The 18,157-nt window shown below is 40.2% G+C and overlaps 1 protein-coding gene across 2 annotated transcripts in view; it reads right to left on the bottom strand.

Moving 5' to 3' along the window:
* Positions 1-17,940, bottom strand: part of LOC148409717 (ubiquitin carboxyl-terminal hydrolase 54-like) — a 48,224-nt gene extending 30,284 nt beyond the window's left edge. For both annotated transcript variants that reach the window (XR_015868391.1, XM_088439063.1), the window contains exons 1-3: positions 17,779-17,940; positions 5,774-6,241; positions 3,363-3,455 (exon numbers count right to left, since the gene is read on the bottom strand). Coding sequence is in view for 1 of the 2 variants with exons in the window: in XM_088439063.1 (XP_088295189.1) it covers positions 3,363-3,455; positions 5,774-5,929 (249 nt within the window). In the remaining variant the exon portion in view is untranslated. The remainder of the gene's footprint in view (positions 1-3,362; positions 3,456-5,773; positions 6,242-17,778) is intronic.
* Positions 17,941-18,157: the final 217 nt, after the last annotated feature.

The raw sequence follows: 18,157 nt of genomic DNA on the forward strand, positions 1-18,157 counted from the left end.
AAAGTTTGCTTTCCATCAGTAAACATGTTAGCATTAGCTAAAGAAACTTTGCAATAGGTCATTTTGACCAACAACATAAGTCAAATTAAAAGTAGCAAGAATATGGGTAAATATTTGTTTTAATACTTAATCAACAATGATTTGACTATGAGTGAGATAATGCGGTCGTCTTGTCCTACTCCTGTTCTGTAGAGGGCGATAGTGAATACAACTTGAATGTATGTGTGGCATAAATGGGCGTGAATATTAGCGAATAGCAGCTGTTGTCCTTGACACAATACAATATTATGTAGCTTTAGTGATGAAAACAAATCTTGTACTACACCGTCATTTGGTGAGTCAATGAACTCATTCAATGCCAGGGATGTATTTTCACGTTTTTTAAGAGTTCAGACATTCAATCGCAGATACTTAAAGTATCGATTTAATATTCAAGTACCTGTAAATTAACGTCCATAATGTACTTAAGTATGGATTTAATACTTAAGTATCTGGGATTTCATGTCCGGAAAAAAATGAAACGTGAAAATACGTCTCTAGCATTGAATGAGTGAAACTATTTCACGAATTAAAATAAAAACATTTCGGGATCGTGACATGAACTTTAGCTAAATGAGAGACGCTAGCCGACAACACGACCGCAAAATCCATTTCCGTCTCGGAATTACCGTGACGTTCCCTAGTTTGAAGTCTTCCGCTTGTACTTTTACGTGTTTCTCATCTCAAACGTCACCTTTGACATTTGGGAGTCAGCGGAGCAAGATGGCGGCGGTCATACCACAGAAAGACGACGTTATAAAACAGTTGGGGAGGGAAAGGTAATGTAGTCGTGCTGACGCTGTGTGTACGTGTGTATGTGCGTGCGTGTGTGTGTTATGACTGCAGCAATGCGCCAAGGAGAATAGAGGGGGAATATACCCTACAGAGAGAAAGGGGGGGTGGAGGGAGGTTGGAGAGGAAGGGAACAAGGAAGGTACGGGGTGGAGTGAGGAAGTAAGCGTGCGTGCGTTGGAGTGTGTGCGCGCGTGCACAATTCAGTCTAATTGCGAAGTTTGCAGCCATCTACACCAACTCCCACATTCATTCATCTTTCTCTTTCTCTCCCCTCCACTTCCTCCTCCTCCCGTCCCATTCTTCTTCTCTGGCGGAGAGAGATGAAGCGTTGCAGCAATTTCCAGCGGGCAAAGCCGCGGGATGCTATCGTAGCCATTTTGGTTAGCATTGACGGGATTTTTACATTCACGTTTATCGTCAATCTATCCATCAACGTGTTTTCGGAAAATATTTGAATAGGGAGTATAGCTTGTATTTAAATGTATGGAAAAGCAGAGTGGTACTTTGATGTATGAATTTGAAATGTGGACTCGTCAGACCACAGCACACTTCTATATTTTGTCCAGAAAAGTCGGCGACATTTTTGGATGATGTTAATGTTTGGCTTTCGCTTTGCATGCTAAAGTTTTTGTTGCAACAAATCAGGTTGTATTTTTTAATGTGCTCATGTATAATTATCATATGGCTATAACTAAGGATATTTTGATTAATTTGTTTATTTATTTTGTCGAGTTATTGTATTTTGGGGGGATTTCAATTCCCACAATTTTTTTTATTTTGAAAAATAGGGAAATGTTGTCAAATAACGGTACAAAATTAAAGTTAAAGAACAAGGGCAAAAATATTTGTATCGGTTTTGAGGATTTGGACAATTTGAAATTAAACTTTAAAATTAAATCAATGATCAAAAATGGTCATCAATGAGTTTGAAAATTGATTAGAATCCTTCTTTTTTTTTTCAGATTTACTCGATTGTTTTGCTTAAGAAGGATTCTAAAACAACTGGTACTAAATGAATCAAATACTGAAGTATTAAAGTAACTGATTACTTTAAGGGAATTTGGAACTAATTAGGGAATAATATTGGTTGCTTTGGGCAATTAAGTACTAAAATTATAGTTAATGTAATACTTTAATAACCTAATCAAAGCAATTGATTACTTCAAAGTACTGCTTTAGGACTTGAATTGAGTTCTTTAGCACTTTAGTACAAAATTGATCACTTTGGTACTTAATTACCTAAACTAATTACTTACTTACTATACTTAATTACCTGAGGTAATTAATTACTTTAATATTTAATTTATTTCATTCTTTTGCCAAGCTTTAAAAAATAAATAAACAAGTGTGAATATCTGGACTCCTATAAAACGTGAAATGATGTCTTTGGGATTGAGTGAGTTAATCGATTAATTGAGGCAGCTCTGGATCATTATATGTCCGTATTCATCGCTAAATTGAAGTTCATTGTCTGGACATAAGCAGTGCGCGCCTGCAGCAGCAAATCAGCAGCATGTGCACGGACTGATTTGTGTGTAGGCGCTGGTGTGTGTATGTGTGTGTAAGAGACAATGTGTGTGTGTGTGTGTGTGTGTGTGTGCATGGGTTCTGCTTAGCTCGGCGCTTTCAGTCAGGCCAATTAATTACAGTGGAGTGCTGTGGAGACCCAACAGTGTGTTGCTGCCGCACTACAGCACATTATTCACGGCGCTACGCCTTCGCTCGAGCCACATGTTGGGCACCAATGATACGATGATGTTTTTTGTGTTTTTTTTAATGATTTTACTATAGCTAAATAATGTGAATAAAGTGACTAAATAATATCCACAAAATCTCTATACTGTATATTGGCTGGGAGAAGACATTGCTCTGGTCCATTAACAACATAACATCTTTTCATTTTTTTTTTCATATCACTGTGCTACTGTAGTGTGTATATATATATATATATATATATATATATATATATATATATATATATATATATATATATATATATATAAATATATATGCACCGTATTTTCCGCACTAAAAGGCGCACCTAAAAGCTTTAATTTTTTTAAAAAGCTGACGGTGTGCCTTATAATCAGGTGCGCCTTATATATGGATCAATATTGAGATTAGGATTCATAGATGGGGAATAAACTGATAAAGTAAGCTATACCAGTTTCTTTTGTATATACATACATACACACACACACACACACACATATATATATATATATATATATATATATATATATATATATATATACACACACACACACTTTTTTTTGCAGTGTTTTCAAACTGCACGTCAATGTCTTCCTCTTTCAAAATGGATGTTTTCAATTCATTTTTATCCACTCAGAATCCCAACAAATTCTATTTAGCGATGAAACTGCATTAACGTGTTTTAGTAACAGGAAAAAGCAACAGGTTTTACAAGAAGGAGAAAATTGCAACCGTCACTGGACATTCTCATCATTTACAGAGAAATCCACTGTCACTCTGGTTTTAAAAGCATTAGTTTTTTTTTTTTTTTTTACCTTGAGTGCGCAGAAGATGCATGAGTCTTCCATGCATTTGTGCGTGGTCAACTGGCGAAAGCTCCTGCGGAAGATGTCCAGATGCCACAAAACCTAAAGAAGTTTTTAAAAAAAAGAAGTGAAGTGCATTAAAAACACTCAACAAATATTTCTTGATAGACACATTATGACGGAACCTAAAAAAAACAGAGCCTTAAATCGGTATAGTTTGTTAAAATGTGTTAGATAGAAAACTGTGTCAGATCTCGCCAGCCTATGTGGAGCACTCGCGCTCTGCTAGCTTCTCTATGCTTGATAGACACATTATAACAGAGCCTAAGGACATAGATAGGTGATGTTTTTTTGCTAACATCAGCTAATGTGACCATACTATGACAAGTTATTATAATTTTGAGGATTCACTATAAAGGTGTGTTAATTTTGTCAAAAAAAAAGCAAAAGATGCAGAGAATGATTAGTTTGTTTTAAATCTAAACATCATCTATGCTGCTGCGACTCGATGTTGGCGCACAGTTGCCGTGGAAACACGACATGCTTTTTCCAGCACGTTGCCCATCCAGGTGCATATTGCCGTAGTCAAAAAATAGCAAGCGAGAGGCGGAACTACTCGAGGGGATCATTTGTTCCAACAAGCGGCAGCCATTATCAGTGCAATTTGTAGCAAAAAAAAAAATTACAATGAGATCAGATAACAAGCAGAGCAAAACAAAATCAATTTGCTGGTGGACATTTTTAATTAAAAAAAAAAAAAATTGAGTGACATCTCCGAGATATCACATAGTTGCGCAGGACTGACTGAGCCGATTGCGCAATCATCCTTTTTCTTCTATCAGCTCCTCTGCCCCTTCTCCAACTTCTTTCTTCTAAGCTTCTGCCCCTCGCTGGAGCTTATCACCGCATCCTCCATCTCCTCATCTGGAGCGTGGAGGTGTGTGTGCGTGCCAGCTGGACGTCTTGAGAGGTAAGCGTGTGTGTGTGCGCTGAGTAAGCATCCCCGCAAACAAACACACAGTTCACTTCAGCGTTGCCAAAAGCAAAGCAGAACATGCAAACACTCATTAATACGGAGCTTATCTCGCTGTCACGTTTAATTATCAGTTAACTACTGTGTGTGTGTGTTAAGTGTGCCGTATTCAGGCTTGGGTGTCAAACCTGCGGCCCGCGGGCCGGATGTGGCCCGCATAGAGGTTTAATCGGGCCCGCGAGATGTTTTTTAAATCACCATAACTCCAGAGCCGTTTGCGCTAGTAAATTAATTCCAACCGATTTTTTTTTTTTTGTTTTGAAAAATGTATTTGCAGCTGACCTCCGCTTTTCGAAATAAATTGAGACCAGGCCGACGCAAATAGCAGAAATATATATATATATATATATATATATATATATATATATATATATATATATAGTGTTACAAACAAGGCACTTGGTTCACTCGGTTTATTTTTTTCAGCTTTAGACTAACCTGTAACCTGCATAAACACTGTCAAAAAGTAGTTAACGGATGTTGAGAGGTGATTTATATTGTTTTCGTTTGTTCGATGATGATAAAAGCGTTTTTTTCATAGATAAATAAGGGATAGTTTTCTCTTTCCTGTGGGGGCTTTGAGAAAAATAATTGAAAAGCACTGACATAACCATAATCACAATTATCTTCAAAAATATTAATTGAGTTTTGGTGGTAAAGGTTCAGGGTTCAGGATAAGTAAGACAAGAAAAAAAAATTTCTTCACTTTCGCATTTGCATATTTTCTGCACTATAAGGCTTATTGGATTATAAGGCGCACTGTCAATAAATGGCCTATTTTGTAATTTTTGTAAGATTTAGTGCATTTTAAGCATGCATAGAATAGAAGCTACAGTAGTGGCTGGAGTTGTGTTATGAATCCACCAGATGGCGCTGCGCTCAAGGGAATGTCAAACAATCAAAGTCAGTTAAACTTTATTAATGAAATAAAAACCAGGGTTCTCACAACTTCGTTCTCAAAATGAATAAACAGCTATTTTATTTTTTTGCTATTTTTTTTCTATTTTTTTATAGGCGGTACTGGGTATAATGAGGCAATGTGAGTGACAGTGTTTTCGCGACACTCGAAATTCGTTTTTTGTGCCTTGTCCCCATAAAAATTGCTTAAAATTGGAGCATATATAGCATGTCAAAATGGCAAACAGGATGTCATAAAAAAATATAACAAACTCAGAGATAAAAAATGAAGAATTTACATCCCCAAAAATGAAAACTCACGGTTTACGCGCCCACTGTAAACGGCGCATCAGCTTTTGAGAAAATCAAAGGTTTTTCGGGGTGCCTAACTACGAAAAATCCAGTCTCCTGTTCGAATAAGAATTAAGTCGCTTGAGAATTTACGTTTAAAGCTAGCGGGTCAGAATTTCCGAGTCGGCGCCTCACTGACCTGCAGCGCGCTGTTCAGGAAGCAGCTGTTCTGTCCCGGCTCGTTGCTCAGGCCTTTGCTGGGCGCGATGGAGGTCATGGTTCTCGGGGTCGCCAGCCCCTGCGCCCCGCCGCCCGCTCCTCCGCCGGACGCAAAGTAGTTCCTCTTCCACGACATCCCTACCTGGACGCCCCCGCTCCCTCTGAGACTTCTATGTCACTCCCATGAGAGGGACAGAAGGCGAATGGGAGAAAAGAGGAGGGAGGAGGACGGACGGCGGCGCGGCGGCGTGTCTTGGACGGGGATTTGGCCCCCATACAAGCCGGCCCCTCTCCAGCCGCGCTTTACTTCTTCAGAATCCGCCCGCTCGCCGCCAGAACCGCCGCTGGCATCTGTTTGTCACTCGTCCTTTGGCAAGCCGTCCTCTGGCGGATCCCGTCAGATGAATGTTGTTTGGGCCGGCCAGACGCTCCCATGTCCTTTCGTGCCCTGCGAGACACAAAGAAGACACGGCTGTCAGGCCGCACGGGTCAAACGCCGTCAACAATAAGACGCTCCGGAATTCCCACGGACAAGCGGACGCTTCGAAAACCGACCGAGTTGAGATTCTTAACCGAAGACAACTACGTACGTCCGAGAGGACTGTTGTCAGATTTAGTGCCGGTAATCGCCTCTAATTAGATGGGCTGGTGATCAATTACTGCAATCGATGGGCTGTGGTTGATTGCTAAGAATTTTGTCTATTGCGTGGAATAGATTGTTGATTGTTTCTTGAGGCGATAGACTTAAATGGAGTGCGCGACGGGGCTGCTATTGATTCAGTCTCAACTACTTTTGTCTCAAGAAGGACTTTATTGAACATACGGTAAAAAAAACACATGTATATTGGGAACGTTCAATCATGAGCTGCCGATGGTCACCATTCACGCCAAACTCAAAAGGCTAACAGGTTAGCCGGCACTTCATTGGGTGGTACCCGCATCACTCACCAGCTCCAGCACGAACCTTTAAGATATTTACGCTCAAATTCATAAATATTCAAATAAAACATAAGGACGCTGACCCCAAGTGGCCAAAACAAACACCGGCATCTTAAAGCACATGCCAGCCTAAGAATTTTTGACGTTTATACTCGTCAATGGCAGTGAATGACCTAATAATGAGTTGGTTTTTTTTTTACATAATTATTCAAATAATTGTCTAACACAGAACTCATTTAAAAAATACATTAGGTTACATCTTTATTCGAGACCTGCAGCACTCATCGGAGTCTGAATTTTACAGGAAGTCGGCCATTTTGGATTCATTCCACAGCTTGTGCTTTAACTAAAGAATGGTTAGGGTTAGGGTTAACCCTAAAGTAGGGATGTTTAATTTATTTATTTTTTTTTTAATGTGGCCTTAATAGTCTAAACGTGGATTTCTGATTAATATTGTGTTTGCAAGTATATTTTACCTGCATAAGGAGGCGGGAATTTTGCCACTTGCGGGTGCACAAAAATGACATCACAGTTGCTCAAGGCTGAGACCAATAAAAAAAATGGATTTCGGGTCTTAATTTCTAACTCAACAAACACAATCTTCATTAGAATGCTGTATTTACATTAGTGGGACCACATATAGCATACTGTAAAAAAAAAAAAAAAAATGGTTGATTCCCCTTTGCGTTTCCACCAATACCAAGTATAGGCAGTATTTGTACTCGATACTTCAAAAAAAAAAAAAAAAAGAATATGGATTCCACTATAACATTTTCTCTTATAAGAACATGAAATTGATGGCAATTTTTTCATGAGCTTTTTTGGTATTTCTATGAATATACCAACAGAAATTGCATCTTCAGACATATATATCTTTAGTTCTTTGATCATAAAACCACAAGAGGGACGATACTAGTAAGAGCCATCTCACAAGTACTGATATCTTAAAATAAAGCCGGTATCGGCTGAATACCAATTCCTGGTATTGCATATTATTAATGGAGAATAAAGATTCAATGCTCATCTTGCCATCTAATCCGACTGTCCTGCAAAGTTAAAATCTTATTTCGAATTATCAACTCAAAACAGCAGTTCAAACACTTGTGCCATGACACAGTGATGACCTAACTTTTGTTTATTAAAACAGTAACATCATGATTCTTGTCTGGTTGTGTTGCTTTGCCTTGGTGAGAGCTGAAGTGGACTGATTTGTTTAATGGACGCTTTTGGCAGCCACTGAAGTTTTCATTAGTCATTCAGCTACGCGCAGTTGACATTACAAAGAGAGGGCGCTTTCTTGATAGATTTTGAGATCCTGTGAGGTCTAACGTTGCATCAATAATGGGACACCGAAATCTATTCATAATCACAATTTAGCAGCAAATATGGAGTTTCTGCCTTTGTGTGTGTGTACAATAAAATACACACAACTGCATAACGCCTTGGGGCAGCTAGCTAGCAGCGCCGCAGTGCCTTTGGCCACTTTTGGCAAAGTTCCCTTGCGTCTTGGTGCCAGGTTCGGTTGCGGGCACAGCGCTCTACTTCTGTATTTCTTTTTGAGAGAGAGGCTAGACCGCCTATGTCTGTCTGTCTATCTATCTATCTATCTATCTATCTATCTATCTATCTATCTATCTATCTATCTATCTATCTATCTATCTATCTATCTATCTATCTATCTATCTATCTATCTATCTATCTATCTATCTATCTATCTATCTATCTATCTATCTATCTATCTACCTATCTATCTATCTATTTATCCATCCATCCATCCATCCATCCATCCATCCATCGAGCTCAGGGGCGGGCAAACGTTTTGACTTGAAGGCCGCAAAAGGTTCTAAAATGCAGGATATTGAGAAAATAGGTGCTTTAATTTCAATAGGAAATTGACAAAGCACTACAACATGAACAAAATACTATTACAAATCACTAATTAGTTGCTAACAGTTACTATTTTTTTGTAAAGTTCGTTGGACTGGATTAAAAAGCTTAACGGGCCGCATACGGCCCCCGGGCCAGAGTTTGTTTATTCCTGTTCCATCTAGTTAGCTAGCGTTCTATTTACCTCGCTAGTTTGGGCTCTAGCAATCTTGCTAGCGAGGGCTCTAGCCATTTATCTTGCTAGCGAGCGCACTATGTGTCGGACGGTCTCATTAGCTTGGTAGTGCTCTATCTAGCTAGCAAGCGCTCTATCTATCTACTGATATCTAGCTTGCGCTCTATCTATCTACTGGTATCTAGCTAGGGCTCTATCTAGCTAGCTAGCGTTCTACCTATCTACCGACATCTAGCTAGGGCTTTATCTACCTACTGGTATCTAGCTAGGGCACTATCTAGCTAGCTAGGCCTCTAGCTATCCATCTCGCTAGCTAGTGCTCTATCTAGCTAGCTAGGGCTCTAGCTATCCATCTCGCTAGCTAGTTCTCTATCTATCTATCTATCTATCTATCTATCTATCTATCTATCTATCTATCTATCTATCTATCTATCTATCTATCCATCCATCCATCCATCCATCCATCCATCCATCCATCCATCCATCCATCCATCCATCCATCCATCCATCCATCCATCTATCTATCTATCTATCTATCTATCTATCTATCTATCTATCTATCTAATCTCTAGCTTGCTATTTTTATCTAGCTATATGTAGCTAGCGGCATCCATCCATCTCGAACAGAAAATCACTTTCAGCACATTTGTGCGTAAATACACAAAATGCAACTTGCCAAAAGGATTTATGTGGGGATTTGGCAGCGATGACTGTTTGCCATTTTCCCTCTCCCAAACAGAATCACTAACTTCTGTTTTAGTGTACTGTGACTGTTTGTGTATGTGTGTGTGTGTTTGCGCACGCACGTGTGCGTGCCCCGCCGAGAGTGCGATCACACCTTTTTTTTTTTTTTTGCCTACACCCCACTGTCTCGCACAAGCAAGCTCGCACAAGTGCCGTTATATATGGCTGCTATCTGCGTGCGCACACAAGCGCGCATATCCCGCTGAGTGGTTGCGGAGTGTGCGATCACACAACGTCTTTCTGATTACCCAGCCTCGCACAACCGAGATGGCCTCTTATATATGATGGCCTGCGTGCTCGCACGTGTGTATTCCCGTATCTTCTGCTCGTTACCATGGAAATAGGCCAAGCAGCAGGCACGCGGGAGGAAAAGCCGAACCATGTGATATTAACACACACAACACACACACACACACACGGAGACACATGAGGCCAACGACTGATGATGATGTGTATTGATGGTGGCGAGTTCCTGGAAGCCACAGCGAGTCAAGGCACAAGTCAATCAAATTGCCTGACACTGCACTGGCGGCCATTAGAAACCCAGAGGAGAGGCTGTAAATTTACCCCGCGAAGCCTTCGGGGTCGTCGTCTTTGCCGCTTTGAAGCCGGACGGCGTCCGCGAGTATTCTACGTCCGAGGAATTTTTCAAATCCGAAGCGTTGCATCAAAACTGTTTAGGGGTCGTAGACTATGACCTCTAAAGTTTCACACAACGTCTCTGTCGATTGTAGGTCACATATGCAAACGATTATTAGAATTCAACATTTTCAGGGGTAAAAAGTCACGATTAATAGCTTTAAAATGACATTTTGCCTCTTGCTGTCGCTTGAAAATGACATCACATGTACTCGGGGCTTAGTGAACAACCAATCACAGATCAGCTTACGATCACACCCAGAATCGATTGGTTCTTACATGAGCCTTGAGCGCATGTGATCTCATTTTCAACAAAGATGGCTTCTAGTGACACCTACTGTCTTGAGGTGAAACACAGGTCAAAAAAATTTCTATTTGCTGACATAGTTTGACCGCCGCTCAACGGAATGTTGCAAAAATCGCAAGAAAACCAACGTCATAAATCCTACTAAAATGCATCTCAAAAATTGTACTTATAATGGTTTTATATGGTCCAAAATTTGGACAATAATTACATATGTACATAAAATCTCGCACGTCCAACTCGAATCACATAGAATCGTTGCAGTTTGAAATTGTACATGTTTTAATCATCAGCTAGAAATTTCAGCTCCCAAATATTTTTTTCCGTTTGATTTTTTAATGACCATGAAAAAAATCAAAGGAATTTCCATAATTTGTAACAAAATGCCACAACTCCTAAAGTGTTATGACACTCCCACATAAAATTTTTCCTGGAAAAGATGATACTGTAAACTGGGTGATTAAACGCCACGGGAGCTCCTGGTGACGTTCACACCCGTGAAGAACAATCAGCGCGGCCGGCGTGAGTCACGCTGCAAAGTCGTGACGTCGCCCTGGGAGGTCAGAATAATCCCGGACGCTTTGTCAGGACGACAGCCGATGATTACTCGCCGATCGATGGGAGCCGGCGAAGAGTCCCGAGGAAAGACATCTGTTTCTGCTAAACTGTCACAAGTTTGCCATTCGGACGTACGGTATTTACGCTGCATAGATATATTGACAAAGTACACCTGGAATATCTACAAGCAGTGAATATACACCAAGAACTGCATTCAAAATGGAAGGATACAATAATTATCAAAGATATGTAAAAACTCACATATAAGTAATCAATTACATTAGTAATTAATTATGCAAAGTAATCGAATCAATACTGTATTTTCCACACTATAAGGCGCACCTAAAAGCCTTTAATTTTCTAAAAAGTTGACAGTGCACCTTATATAGTGTATAAATCACCGTATTTTCCGCACTATAAGGCGCACCGGATTATAAGGCGCACCCTCAATTAATGACATATTTTCAAACTTTTTCCATATATAAGGCGCACCGGATTATAAGGCGCACCCTCAATTAATGACATATTTTCAAACTTTTTCAATCACAATATAGCAATACTGAAAGCAATAACAATAATAAATCAAATAATAACTCTAAACTCTCAATAGCATAATAACGCAATGTCAATATGAGCAACCTTGTTCAACCGTAAACACACAAAAGAAACAGATAAAGCTTACTTTATCACTTCATTCCCCATCTACGAATCTCAATATTGATCCATATATAAGGTGCACCTGGTTATAAGGCGCACCATCAGCTTTAAAAAAAAATTTAAGGCTTTTAGGTGTGCCTTATAGTGCAGAAAATACAGTTCATGTTTTCGTTTTCGGGGGAAGAAAAAATCACTTAATCGCCGTGTAAATTCTTCAAATTTTACCTTTGCATTTAAGTTATAACTATATTTTATAAACGTTTTTTTTTTTTACCTTAACTCCAGCCATGACTGTAGCTTCTATTCTATGCGCCTTATAATGCGGTGCCCCCTGTATGTGGAAACAGTTTTAAAATTGAAGGCGCACTTTACCAAAAATAACGATATTGAGTCCTCTTCTGTTTCTCTTTGTTTACAGGGATATTACCCCCTGGTGGCCACTAAAAAAACTGCAGATACACCACCCTGCATTATAAATCCCAGGGTTTAAACCGTGGGAAAAAAATAGCGGTTTATAATCTGAAATTTACAATAATCGCATGTTTTCTTCAACTTTTTGTGCAAAACACAACAGGGGGGTTACGGTACAAATGTAACGATAGCATTTGACTTTTGCCATTGTTTCGAGTGATTGTGTCAGCGTGTCAGCGTCCCAATGTCACCAAGGACAAAAGCTTTTTGTCTCTCACACACACACACACACACACACACACATCGACCTGAAAAGCCTGTTGAACTTTTCTTCAACAACCTCTCCTTGTTGCTTCCCCCACTTTTCCCTGCAGTGACCTCTACTCTCCCCATTCATCTTTCTTTTTGAAAAAGAAAACTTGACACGCATGACCTCGCGCGTACACGCAGTCGCTTTCCTTCTAAGTGGGTTATGTGTAACTTCAAATAGCCCCGTTTGACAATAGGGAGAGCCTTGAGTTCATCCTCTTCTCGCCGCACTTCCTCCCGCTTAACGTTTCGTACAAAGTTATACGTCCTCGAGCGGCGCGTGGACGTGCGAAGGCGCACCGCAGTCTGGGTTTTTCTTCAAGGTCGTTTCCCCGCATAGAGCGTGTGACCGTACGCCACAAGCTCGACGCAGCATCGCGGCACGTGTCCGATCGAAAATTGAAAGAATGCGTTTAATACGGAGGCTGTTACGTAACCACGCTTATTTACGGTCCGTGTTGGAAAGTGGCGTGAGGATTTGGGGGTCGGGGGGGAAACAAAGTGAAGAGGTTGACAAAAGGAATAAAGTGGGATGTTAGATTTAAAATGTCAAAGAAGAGTCATGACGGCGAAGCGGTTGAAGTGAAAGGAGACACCGGAGTTTGTGTTTCTTATCCTTCCCTCCTGTCTCATCCTTTACTATTGTTTAATCTGCGCTTTCTTAAAGCAAAACCTCTCAATAATCCCATGGGGGGGGGGGGGGGGGGGGGGGGGGGGTCAACAAGTCGTGTCTCTGACTGATTCATACTGAAAAAATAAACCAATGTTTGTTTGTTTTTTTAACCCTAGAGCCATTATGTTACAAATTATGGAAATTCCTTTGAGTTTTTTATGATATCAATGGGGAAAAAAAACACAAGGGAGCTGAAATTTCCAGCAGATGATTAAAACATGTAAAATGTCAAAATGCAACGATTCTGACATTTCTATGTGATTGCAGTTAGACGTGCAAGATTGTGTGTACAAATATAATCAGAGTCCAAATTTTGGACCATATAAAACCATTATCATTACAATTTTTGAGATGCATTTTAGTAGGATTTATGACATTGATTTTCCTGCGATTTTTGCAACAATCCGTTGAGCGGCGGTCAGACTATGTCAGCAAACAAAAAATTCTTTGTTGACTTGTGTTTCACCTCAGGACAGAAGGTGGCGGTAAAGACTAGTTAATGGCTATGTCTTAAAGTGTCATCGTCACGTCACAGACTACAAAGACGATTTCATTTTTTGTGGGTTTCAATAAATGTAACCTACATACTGTATGTATGGATAGAATTGATGCCACTGAATAATTTGAATGGTCGAAGGAAAAAAAATGTAAATAACTGTGCCTTTAAAAGCATTTCCAAAATTAAAAAAAAAAAAAATACAATGTGTATAGTTTGCAAAGTGTGTGCACAAGGGTTAAGTAAACACAAGGAAACCTTTACCAATTTGTTCCTCTTTTTTAACAATTTTACAACATAAACGTACTTTCCAATTAGTATTTTTCCCTGTAATTTTTTTTTTCAGCCAGAAAACCCCTAACCTTAAGCATGTTTGGGTAAGGGGGTGGGACTTAAAATACAGAAGTGCTGTAACATAATATATAATATAATATAATATAATATAATATAATATAATATAATATAATATAATATAATATAATATAATATAATATAATATAATATAATATAATATAGGAGTTGGTATAGTGCTTCCCTGTTCCAATTAATTTGCTCTTAATTTGAAAAGAAAAAAAGCCAGCAGAAACCCTGTTACAATCTCACGAAACCCCTTAAGTGCCCTCACGTACTTTCATTTGTGAAAATGAAAACAGCCAAAATCCCAGCGCAGACACAAAAAGGACGTAGATGAGACCTTTCGATAGCTCATCCCCGAAAACGTGGGAGCAAGTGTTGAATTTCCCCCTGTGCGAATTTCTAATCAAAAGTTAATTCCAGTTGTAAGAATCAGCGTGCTGCTGAAACAGCCAAAATCCTGGTTCAGACTCTTTGTGATGTTTTAAAAGGACACGACTGGTATTGTTGGAAAGTTCACCTCTAAGAATGCAAAGGTAGTTTCTTCCAAGAACTTTCTGCTCAAAACTGCCATTGCCAGAACCTCCCAATTCAACTTTATTCATCCAGCACTTTATAATACCCATCGCTCTATACAACCACAATTTTTAGTCATACAATAACAAGGACAAGTAAAACAATGAATTACGGACATTAAAAAAACTGTAAAATAATTCAGTCTCATGCTCAGTCAAAAGTGATAAAATGAAAATGTGTTTAAGTATAAGTTTTAAAAATGAGGGAGACCGTAGCTAAAGAATCACAAGACGATCTGGCAAGCCAAATTCTCCTCGAGGTATTCAGTTATAGGGGAAGTCAAATGAATGTCTTGATCGAATTCAATTTACACATATTTTTTATACTTTTAATACTATACTTCTAAAATTCTTTTTGAGCGCAGCCATTGATCTTTTCAGTATTATTCGTATTTGTTCACACCTTGAACACATTTTCTTTACCGGTGGATTGTCTTCTGGAGGCTAGCAAAAAAACGAAAAAGAAACCTTGCAGATAAGCCACACTGAACAACAGACCGCAGGGCTCAAATCATAAGAAAAAAGTCGCGACCTCTAGCCCGAAAAAAAAGGGGAATAACCCGCCAAATCCTCCAGTGCCTTTGATAATAGTTTTTACATAAACTCCAATGACAACTTTTAAATGATATATCCTGTGCGTTCGAGGGCATGCCGTCCTTTGCTAATGGCCTGTTAATTGCGTATAATATCAGATGAGGTAAGCGGCATAAAACCATAAGGCCACAGCGTGAATATTTCCCGACCACTGATAACTGTCCCCGCAACGTAGAAATAATAAAAGTCTTGTAAAAGTCAGGTAAAATGATAGTCTCCGAGACCCCCCCAAAGGGCATCTGACAGTAAGGTTGTTTGAGTAGGCCCGGTCGGGCCGCACTACATCAAAACAATGTTCCCGGTGACCAGTGAGAAGTCGTTTAATAAGCTGATTACATCTCGGCAGGCTGTAAAAACATACAGTAAATCCGCAAAGCCATTATGTTCGCGTTAAAAGAAGACGCTCGTAAAACGGCTCAGGTGCCTTTTAAAATGTTTTGCGTCGTCCTTCATCGGCAAGCTGTTGAAACTCCTTTTCTTGCGAGAGCGGCGCCAAACGCAGACTGTCAGCAGTCACAGTTAGTCAAATCAAGTGAATCGCTCCCAAAGCTGGAATATTTTTAGGATTAAACTTCCTCCCCGCCTCCCCCTGGACGATTTTCCCCGGATGAGCCACAGTGGCAACAAACACTGGAACATGTGCGCGCGAAAAAAAAAAAAAAAACACTGGAAGGCATCCAGTTTATATCATTCCAGACTTCTAAAGCTCCACATTGGCTTTGGAAAAACACATTTGAATACACAAGGACGCAATGCAAATGAGGAATATGCTCAAGTATCCTATTTAAGTACATATGTTGCATATTTTGCTGGATAAAAACGAATTTTATACCCTTTTTGTGGTATTTTGACCATTTTGGGCTAATGTTCTTCTTGCAGTATTTCAGCCAAGGGATGACACACCCCTGGTAGTGTGATAACTAAGAGGTTATGCCATGTTGAACTTTGATATTTTGTCGCCATCTGGGTGAAATTTCAGCTCCCTACTGTCTTTTTCAATGCTTTCTTTTTGATGTGAAATTTCTTTGATGTAAAGATCAAAAGATTGGACAAACTACAGCACAAGGGTAAATTTTCGTATCTCTGAAATCTAAGAGTTTTATTATCCATCCATCCATCCATTTTCTAGACACAGAAAATGGGGTAGCTGGCTATCTGGCGCCTATCTCAGCTGGCTACTACTACTAATGTGTAAATGAAACAAGGAGTCACTTAAAAAAATGAGTCATCACACTTGCTATGAGAGAAGATTTTCAAAGCTGATTTTGGCCACCTGGTTCAAATTTGTAAACAAAAGGATTCAGGTTTTAGGACGTCTCTTGGAAATAAGACAAAATAAAATGGCGTTGACATGGTTTTTCATGGCTTTGTATATTTTGTATTTTAACACCCAAAAAATGAAACTGTCATAAAACATTAAAAATATATGCGCTGTTCTGAAATGAATCCTAAAAAAATCTGAATGTGATTTTTCATCAGAAATATAACACTCTATGGTATTGGTACTTTATCAAAATCGTTCCATAATCTTTAAATAAATTTATTTTTTTCAGGGAAATTTAAAAGTCTTCAACAGCAGAAAGTACAGCTATAAACAAGCCAAGAATTCTTCACAGAGGATAAAGAATATATGCTTGATTATTGCCGTTGTCTGTCTACCTGTGCTGTTACACCAGTTGTGTTCATATCCATTGCTTTAAACCAAGAGAAATATCTGTGCTAGTTTTGTTAGTTATGCTTTATACTCTTGCATTGTATATTAGCATCAAACTAGCAGACGTTTGTAAATTCTGTAGTTTAGTTACTTGCACATGCACATTAATTCACTGTCTGCCGAATTGTGTCTTGTGGTGAAGTTAGGGACTCCAGTTTCCGCTTTCAACCCAGCACACACGGAAAAAAAAAATCTTGAAATGCAAAATTGCAAAATGGGCATATATTTGTATATTAGTGGCAGGTTAAAAGTGTCACAAACTGATCCCCACATTGCAAAGTCAAAATGTTCATGTTGAGGCCCCCTTCCAACACCTTTAGTTTTCCTTGGCATCACACACACTTTACCTACTTTTTGCGTTAACGTGTGCGCGTTCAGATTGGCCAAGCCGCCAGCATCGCGGCGGCGATGACGTCCAAAGTCATCAATCTGGGAACCGCAACGTTAAATCAATGAAGCGGCCACCCGGCAGTTGCTGACACTGGAGCGTGAACGGGCCCCGGTAAGAGGCTGCGGTTTCTCGCCCATCTATCAACGAGTCCGACGCACCTTCGCGCGACCTCATCATCAAACCTGGAGATGCAGGAAGGAATATTTATATATATATATATATATATATATATATATATGTATATATAATTTTCACTCTTCCATCAACAAGTCCACCCTCCCACAATCCACCAGAACCTCCCCAAAACGTAAGCCAAGGCCCAAAAGTGTCTCAGCCCGAGCGGACACCTGTGACTGTTAGAAAAGACGAAGTTAAAAAAGATGCTCGCGCACCAAGGCAAAATAGTGAGCCTGCATCCCACACAGACGCGCATACGATGCTGATGATGACGGGTAACACTCTGCACCCCCCAACGCGCGCGCGCGCGCGCACCTCTGCATCACCAGCCGTGGAGTCACGTGCACGCGCGCCCGCACAGCACGAACACAAGCTGTTCGTTACTCACCCCGGATGCCGTCGCCGCCAGTCTCCGTCCGCTCGCGTGTCCCACCGTGTGATTTAACGTCGGAGAAGCGGCTGAGCCGTGGGCGTATCCGCTCGGCTCGGCTCGGCTCCACGCAGCCCCCACCGGCGCCGTCCATCCAGCGCTGCGGTCGCGCGGCACGCCGCAACTCTCGCGATACCTCCTCAAGTGTCCGCTCATCCCGATGCCGCCGCCTACCGGTGAAGTTAACTTGACTGTGCGAGGGGATGACGTCATCCCGCGGGTTACCTGCGTATCCTTCACCTTCCAGCGGCAGTTTAATAAGTGTGTGTGTGTGTGTGTGTGTGTGTGTGTGTGTGCCTCTCGTCCATACACACACATTCGCTGGAGATGCTGACAG

This window comes from Hippichthys cyanospilos, chromosome 17, assembly GCF_059441005.1.
Source record: "Hippichthys cyanospilos isolate Australia breed blue-spotted pipefish chromosome 17, RoL_Hcya_1.0, whole genome shotgun sequence".
Lineage (NCBI taxonomy): Eukaryota > Metazoa > Chordata > Actinopteri > Syngnathiformes > Syngnathidae > Hippichthys > Hippichthys cyanospilos.